The sequence below is a fragment of the Geotrypetes seraphini genome, chromosome 1, assembly GCF_902459505.1.
Source record: "Geotrypetes seraphini chromosome 1, aGeoSer1.1, whole genome shotgun sequence".
Classification (NCBI taxonomy): Eukaryota; Metazoa; Chordata; class Amphibia; order Gymnophiona; family Dermophiidae; genus Geotrypetes; species Geotrypetes seraphini.
This window is the reverse complement of record NC_047084.1, coordinates 284,442,070-284,450,682: the sequence shown is the minus strand read 5'-3', so window position 1 is coordinate 284,450,682 and position 8,613 is coordinate 284,442,070. Positions and strand designations below refer to the sequence as shown.

Genomic DNA, 8,613 nt, shown 5'->3' with positions numbered 1-8,613 from the left:
AGAATTAACTGAAATGAAACCAAGCAGTGAAGTTGCAGGACAAACTGGGCATGTCAAGAAGCTCCGGGCAGGTAGCCCAAAGGGGAGGGATCGTCTTTTAGTTGCCCTGCAGCTGAAGCTATCAGAGATGCAAGATCCCATCTGTTCAGCCTCCAGAGAGATTGTACAAGAATATGTATTTTATTGTGGCCTACCTCTGCCAATATGAGCTTGTTTGCCTGCTCTCATCGCTTTATTAATAGTGTTATTTACTGCTACTACAGCACTTTTGTGCTCAGCCCTGCTGTAAGGGCTTCTGCTTTTTGGCCACATTTTAAAATGCATCTTTGTGTGCTGCTAGGCTCCCTTACGCCAGATGCACGCACACACGGTGGAAGTGAAATAAACCCAATCCAACTTAAATACCTTTCTGACTGGGTCATATACCATCAGGTCACAAACGAACGACTAAAAATATAGTTAGAACATACATGACCTCCTCAAAAAATGTTCTTTATGAGTTTCTTGACTTTAACACGCTTAGAACCCTCTCAGTTCACTTTGCAGAATCGCGCGTGCACCGCTTTTTCGTCGGCTGTAGACGTCACAGCGCTATGGGCGTGGCCTCGCGATGGCCGGTGGGGAGGAGAAGGCGGGAGTGAACGTCCCCAATGCAGGAAGTAAACAGAGGAGCGCGGAATAATGGAGAAACCGCCGCCGCCGCCACCACCACCACCACCAGCAGCAGCAGCAGCCCCACTCCCATTCCCACCCTCACCGCTTGGTGGCAGTGCGAGCGTGGAGTCACCACCCCCGAAGCGTTGTATGTCCGCTGCCTTCATGCAATGCTTGGCAGTAGTAGCTATGTGTGCTGCGATAGCGGACCCCAGCTGGATCGAAGTGCACGAAATGAGCCGCTTAGGCAGCGATTGCTGTGTGTTTGGGGTGGCCTATGTGTTACACCGCGGCGGGAATTTCACCCAAACAGGTAAAAGAGGCGAAATGAAAAGAGGGAAAGGAAGGGTTAGTGAGAGCTAATCGTGGCACTTTCATCACATGAAAGTAAAACTTTCTCTCCCATCTAACATTCTGGACGGATTACAAAGCATATATGCGCAATCTCGACTTTGTAACCCCTTTTGGAAAGGGTGAGCTTGCCCAATAGTCAATAAGTATGTGTGTAGGTTAGTTTTCGTATACATGCAATGTGATAGTTCTGAACAAGTACGTCGATGTTTAAGAAAATGAAAGCTTTCACATTTCTAAAAAAAAATTTTTTAATAATTTGATCTTATGCTCACGATTATGGCGGTATAGAAGAATAAAGTTATTATTATTATTGTCCTGATTTACTAATTCACTCTTTGATCATCGCGAAACGTTGGCCAAGTCAGGTTTGTTTAGCCACGGCTACTAGATATGAGCAATAAGAAAGACTATTATATCCTGGACAAAAGAACTACTTCATTATCACAGGACAAGCAGGCAGCATATTCTCAACATGTGGGTGACATCATCCACAGAGCCCCGTAGCGGGCAGACTTGCTTGAAGATCTTCAAAGTTTGCAAGTGCTGCACTGCGCATGCGCGAATGCCTTCTGCCCTGAGTTAGGGCATGCGTCTCCTCAGTTCTTAGTTTTCTTCAGAGCCAAGAAGCCCTGTTTCTACAGCTCTGCCAGTTCTAGCTACCATCTCACACCGCGGCTTTATTCCTTTTTTATTTCTTTTACAAGTCGCTGTGCGGCACGTGTTAAAAAAAACTTTTAATTTTTTCCGTCAGTCTTAGTCCGGCGGGACTTGGGCTTAGGCCCTGACACTGCTCTTCGTTCAGCTGCGGCTGTATTTTTTATCTATGTCCGGCCTCTTACAGGGTTTAAAAAGTGTAGGCAATGTGGTCGGGCCCTTTCTTTGACCGACCCCCATTGTTGGTGCATTCAGTGCTTAGGACCTGAACATTGACCTGAGTCCTGCCCACGCAGATGTCGTGTCAAAATTCTTGAGCTCTTTGGCACTATGGAGCAGTCTGCGGAGAAGACCTCGACCCCAGTGGTGACCTCGTCCTCGAAGACGTCGACCTCTGGCAAGTCGCCCTCGACCTCGAAGGCCTCGTCTGCTGTGCCTCTTAAGGTTCCGTCCTCGGGTAAGTCTCCTCTTCCTTCTCCAGGTATGCTACCTAAGAAGCCTCCAGCTGAGTCTCAGGCAGTCCAGGCAACAAGTGCAGTCGTGCCAGCCTCTACGAGACCTCCATCCAAACGTGCCTACAAACATAGGGAATATCATCCTCGAGGTCGCCCTCATTGGAACGCACTGCTGCACCTGTACGACCAAATTCATTGGTCTCGGTGCCTATGTTCGAGGACATGTTGAAAGCCATATTGACCATGCAAATTACATCGGTCTTTGCTCAGCTGGCTCCTGCCTCGACCCTGCTTACTGCTAGCCAGCCTGAACATTCTATCGAGGTACCTTGAGACAAGCCTTGTAGGTCTCGCCAATTGTCCTCCAGTGACTCTTCGCCTCGTCCTTCCAGGCCCGAGTCTCCAAGCACCTAGCCTGTTTGGGATAAGGGGGCCAAACCTCGACCGAGGCACCACTCGAAGCATGCCTCGTCCTCGAGGCACCTTCCTTCCAAGAAGACCAAAAAGTCTCCTCTACGGGATAGACAGTCTCCTGTACCTCGATTGTCGAGGCCCATCGAGACCCCTTTGAAGCTCAGGCATAGGTCTTGACCTTCACAGCCTTCTACGCCTCCTGCTTCTCCACATCGAGGCATGTCGAGGACTCCTTCCTCGAGACCACGCATGAGGGATCCTCCACCTGTCTCTCCGAGGCACGACTTGAGACTCTCCATTCCTTGGGCTCCTGGGTCTTCTCCTTCGAGGCTTCTGAAACGTAAGCACTCTCTGACTCCACCAATATCACAAAGTAGAGCTTCTTCAGTGTCTCTTACGTTGGATACAGATATGCCTTCTCAATATTCTAGAGAAGTTTCTCTATCCTACTCAGCAGCACCTAGATCTCGCTCCTCTTCACCCCCTGAGGAAGCTTCGACTTCTAAATCTTCATCCTTTACAAAATTCATCTTTGATAAAGGTAAGGTTAGCTTGATCTCCAGTCTGAATCCAAGTATACCCCAGAATATTTGGCTGAGATGGAGCTCCCTCATCTGGCAAAACAAACCTTGAGACTTCCAGTGAATCCTGTATTATGCGTAAATCTTTTATTGATTTTTCAATTTAAATTTCAAGTATTACACTTGTACAGAAAGCAATAATAGAATAGATATCAATTACACAATAAATATAACTCATAAATTAACAAATTTTACTATTTATGCTCAAGTCCTCAACTTAGGATCCAAGAGTCAAAGAAAATTGGCGAAAAATGGAAGAAATTAATAATAATACATAAGAAACTGAAAGCTATAGCACTGAAAAGAGGTCATCAATAATCAAATTATAGGGCTCAAAGGTTGTTTGCATTCAGACGAGACATTGCCACAAAGTTTGTCAATTGGGATGGTTCAAAAAACACATATTTGAGAGTACGGTAACACACAATACATTTACACGGATGTCTCAAATAAAAAGTCGCCCCCAAAGATAAAACCCCGGGTTTCAGAAGAAGAAATTCACGGCGGCGCCTTTGCGTCTCCCGTGCCAAGTCTGGAAACATTTGTATTTTATGACCAAGGAAACTTTTCTGTCTATTTTTAAAGTAAAGTTTTAACAACCATGTTTTATCAATTGGCAAAGCTAAGGTAATAATCATAGTGGCTGATGATGTTAAGTCCTTCTCAGATGTCTCTAAGATTTGTGAGATATTTAAGGGTTCTTGGTCTGAAGATTTTACTTTTTGTTGTTGGTTTTGTTCTTTGTCAGGCAAATAATAAACCCGTGAAAATGGTGGTAATGATTCTTCAGGTATCTCCAAAGTTTCCACTAGATATCTCTTAAGCATATCTCTGGGTGTTTCCAGATCAAGCCTTGGAAAATTAATTAACCTTAAATTATTACTGCGTGAATTGTTCTCAAGCATTTCAATCTTCTTCCTTAGGTTAATATTATCTTTAACTAGAGTCTCTTGCAATTGTTTCGATGTTATAATTTCCTTTTCTATTTTCTGAATGGATGAGTTAGAGGTGTTCATTTCTTTTCTTAAGTCCTTCAATTCTTTATTATGTTCCTTAATTTTCCCTTCAATTTGTTGAAAAGTAGGAGTTATATTTTTAACAAAACCAGCCATTAAGTCCCTAATGGAATCTAAAGTCACTTCAGCAGGTTTAATCAATACAATTGGAGTTTGTGTGAATGTGAAGTGCTCACCGTTCTGAAGATTTCCTTCGGGGCTTGTTAGAGAATGACACGGGGAAAAAATCTGTCCCCGTCACTGCACCATCCCCGGCCCACCATCCTCTGCACCGCCCCGTCACCGCCATCCCTTTCACCGCCCCGTCACCGTCACTGCCATCCCATTCACCGCCCCGTCACCGTCCCCGTCTAGCACCCATCTTCTTCCCTCCGCTCCCCCATAGTCTGGCATCTGTCTTCTTCCCTTCCAGCATCTTCTCCCCACTCTGCCTTCCACATTTCCTTTCAGGGTCTGTTCCTCTCTACCCTCTTTCAATGTCTGTTCTATTCCTTTCCACCACCACCCTTCCCTCCCTCCTTTACCATCTGTTCCTTTCTACCACCCTTCTTTCATATCTTCTATCAGTCCCCCCACCATCACTAGCAGTCTCTCTTCTCCCTTACCATGAGCAAATAGAACTTCTGAAAATTGTATTGCTGAGGCATTATTTCTAGTACGCCTTTTTTTCCAGATGGATAATGACATCAATTTTATAATTCTTTCTGTCTGCTCTGATTTCATTCACAATTTGGTTTGTGTTTTGTACCTGAGGATTCCATGAGGCATTTAATCTTTTCCTGTCTCTTCTGTGTTTCAAGTTGATTCCTTCAATAATGGAGTCTCAAGGCAGTAGCAGTTTTCTATTTTGGGCTCTTTTGACATTGTTTAAGGGATTTCTTGTACATTTGGTGCTGGTCTTCTTTGATGAGGTCACTTCAGAATCTATTTCCAAGGAAGAGAAACTTTTTCCCTTTCACCCCCTCCTTCCTTGTGTGAGCTGGAACACGCGGTCCCCACAAGCAAGTAATTTTATATCATTTTCATTCTATTCATTCATAGAAATTAAAGTCTAGATAATGCCAGTCACATAACAAAACATGATTTTACAAAAATAATTCCCTGCACAGTCAAGCCTGCAAGGATTACTAGATGTCTTTCAGCAGCTCCCCTCCCTCCCTCACCTTTGTGGCCAAGTCAAAATGATCTACCAACAATAAAATTTTAAAAACACAAAGCAAGCTGTACGCAGAGAAAATGTTAATTATCATTTATATTCCGCGGGTTTTCAAAGAGGTCAAGGCAGATGACTTTATGCAATGTCACCTCAGTAACAACTATACAAAAATAGACAAATATTCCCCCTCCCTTTTTACTAAACTGCGGTAGCGGTTTTTAGCGCAGGAAGCTGCGCTAAATGCCCCACGCTGCTCTCGACGCTCATAGGCTCCCTGCGCTAAAAACCGCTATTGCGTTTTAGTAAAAGGGGGCCATAGTGCAAAATATAGACAGCAGATATAAATTCTCAAAACAGACACATTTTGATCACTAAGTTGAAAATAAAATCATTTTTCCTACCTTTTTGTCTGGTGATTTCATGAGTCTCTGGTCCTTCTTCTGGTCCTTCTTTCTTCTCCTGCCCCCCACCCCTCTTTCTCTCTCCCCCAGGCTCACCTCTTTATTTCTGCCTTTCTTTCTCTCTCCCCCTGGCCCCCCTCTTTATTTCTGCCTTTCTTTCTCTCTCCCCCTGGCCTCCCTCTTTATTTCTCTCTCCCCCTGGCCCTCCTCTTTCTTTCTGCCTTTCTTTCTCTCCCTCTTGACCCCCTCTTTATTTCTGCCTTTCTTTCTCTCTCCCCTTGACCCCTCTTTATTTCTGCCTTTCTTTCTCTCTCTCCCTGGCCCCCCCTCTTTATTTTTTCCTTTCTTTCTCTCTCCCCCTAGCCCCCACAAAGCCATCATGCCAATTTCTCCACTTCCACGATTCTTTCCCTACCCTCACCCCCAAGCCAGCAGCCGATTTCTCCCTGCTCCTTCCCCGATGTCCTGAACTTCATCGGGCAGCAGCAGCATTCACAATTCACTGCTGTTGCCCGCTTCAGGCCTTCCTCTTTGTCGGGTCCTGTCTTCATGAAAACAGGAAGTAGGCAGGACCCTGCAGAGAACAAGGCCTGAAGCCGGCAAAAGCAGCGAATTGTAAACGCTGCTGCTGCCCGAAGAAGGTAATGGAGCACGAGGCAGACCGCTTCTCCCCCCTCCCAGCCGAACCCCCGCTGACCCTCCTATCTCCCCCCCCTCCGTGAACCTTTCCGACCCTCCCAGCGAGAGCAGCAAACCTCCTTCGCGGCTTTCTCCTCCCTCTGTCGCGCCACTGATGACGTCATCAGTGATGCGGCAGAGGGAGGAGAAAGCCGACGCTACTGGAGGGAGGTTTGCTTCTTTCGCTGGGAGGGTTGGAAAAGTTCACTGGGGGGGGAGAGATAGGAGGGTCAGCGGGGGTTCGGCTGGGAGGGGGGAGAAGCGGTCTGCCTCGGTGCTCCAAGGCCTGGCACCATTACCTTTTTCGCCCCTCCCGCCCCCCCCCCCTTGGTACGCTACTGCTCTCCAGCTTTCCTTAGTTTGCTGATTTTCTTTTTCGACGACCGGCACGCTTTCAAAGAGCCGCGCACGCGCGGCTGCTCAAAGTTCAATTTTCTGCTCTGCTGCAACTTCCTGTTTCCGGTTGGGTCAGAGCAGAAGATTGAATACTGAGCAGCCGCGCGTGCTTGGCTCTTTTGAAAGCGTTCCGGTCGCCGAAAAAGAAAGCCGGCAAACTAAGGTGAGGTGGAGAAAGGAAGCTGGTTAAACGATCGAGCCAGCGTGCCAGTGGACGGGTGGGGGCTGCGGGAACCGCACGATCCTTTATGCCTCACTGCGGTGACAAGACCATTCACCGCTCCACGGGGCGGTGATGGCCTTGTCCCCGTCCCCGCAGAGGCTGCTAATTTTCATTCCCCGTTTTTGGCGGGTTACCCGCGGCTAAACGCAGTAGCCGCGGGTAAACCGCCACCGTGTCATTCTCTAGGGCTTGTCTTCTGTCCTTCCCCCTCATATTAAGATGTTACTGCCCCAGATATCTCCATGGGGACCCTTGCAATGTGAGCCCCAGCCTCCAAGCTCTCCTGAAGAACCTTTGTTGCCTCTGGAGAGGAGAAAACCTCAGAATCCGGGGTTTCCCCACCCCTGGGAGAGCTGGTAATCTGAGGCTGCGAGGGCAGTGCCCTAACATCGGGGCTTAGAGTAGTGTCAGGCCCAGGAGTGTCCACTGCGGGTTCGCCTCCCTGTGTCCTCAGCAGGCCGCCATCCGATGTTGCAGTGACCTCCTGCATACGCCACAGAAGATCTTGGATATTACTAAGACCGGGGGGCTCCAGGATGCCGCGAGGCAGAAGCGGCACTCCGGCCCCGTCTCTTAGGCATCGCGGTAAGCAAGGTACCGCTAGAATTATTCAAAACCGACACTGTTCTGGGATGAGCAACTCAGCGCGTCCTGCTCTCAGTCCCTGAATCCTGTATTAAAACAAACATTTGTCAGGAATCTTGAGACTCCTTATTCCATTCCGGCTATTTCCTCAAAAATGAAATCTCGTTATCGTACAGTTCCTTGCAAGGGATTTGAGAAGCCACAATTGTCTCATCAATCCTTGGTTGTGGAATCATCCCTAAAAAAATTTAATCCCTCCAAGTTCTATGCTGCAGCTCCTCCAGGCAGGGAGGGACGCACCATGGATAAATTTGGCTGTCTTCTTTATCAAAATTCAATGATGGCTAATAGAGTCCTCAATTATAATTTTATTTTCACGTCTTACTGCAAATACTGCATCAAAACCATGCCTTATTTTTTTCCTGACTTGGCTGTCCATCGTTTACCTGCATTTAAACAACTTCAGCAGACTTTTTCTCAGATTCGTCTTTATGCTCTAAGCCACTTATGATGTCTTTGAATTGTCATCTAGGGTAACTGCTTTTGCTGTGGCAATGTGACGCTTGGCTTGGCTACGCATTGTGGACATGGATCCCAACTTAAAAAACCATCTAGCTCAGGGGTGTCCAACCTTTTGGCTTCCCTGGGCCACATTGGCCGAAAAAAAATGTTTCTGGGGCTGCACAAACGCTGCAGCAAGACAGAGGAGAGAGCCGGCAAGACGGTAAACACCCGGGGGCAGCAGAGGAAAACACTGCATTGCCCTCGACCAGGGCCGCAAAAAATACTTCACAGGGCCGCAGGTTGGACACCCCTGGTCCAGCTAATTTACCTTGTCAGGATAATGAGCTTTTTGATGATACCATCAAGGTGGCTACCAATCGTCTTTGTGAGCATGAGCGATCCTTTGCCTCTCTGGTGTGGTCTAAGGCTAAAACTCCATCTGCTAAGCCTTATAAGCCGCCTCCACAGCATTACCCTCAAAAGTCTACTCCGGCTTTTTCCAGGCCCCCCGCCTAGAAAACAGCAGCAGCAACAGCGTCAAC

At 47.3% G+C, this 8,613-nt stretch overlaps 1 protein-coding gene across 2 annotated transcripts in view; it reads left to right on the top strand.

Annotated features, from left to right (window-relative positions):
- Nucleotides 1-563: 563 nt before the first annotated feature.
- LOC117364152 (transmembrane protein 127-like) overlaps nt 564-8,613 on the top strand; it is a 145,806-nt gene continuing 137,756 nt past the window's right edge. For both annotated transcript variants that reach the window (XM_033953062.1, XM_033953072.1), the window contains exon 1: nt 564-967. In XM_033953062.1, coding sequence (XP_033808953.1) covers nt 682-967 — 286 coding nt within the window. In that variant the 5' untranslated portion in view covers nt 564-681. The remainder of the gene's footprint in view (nt 968-8,613) is intronic.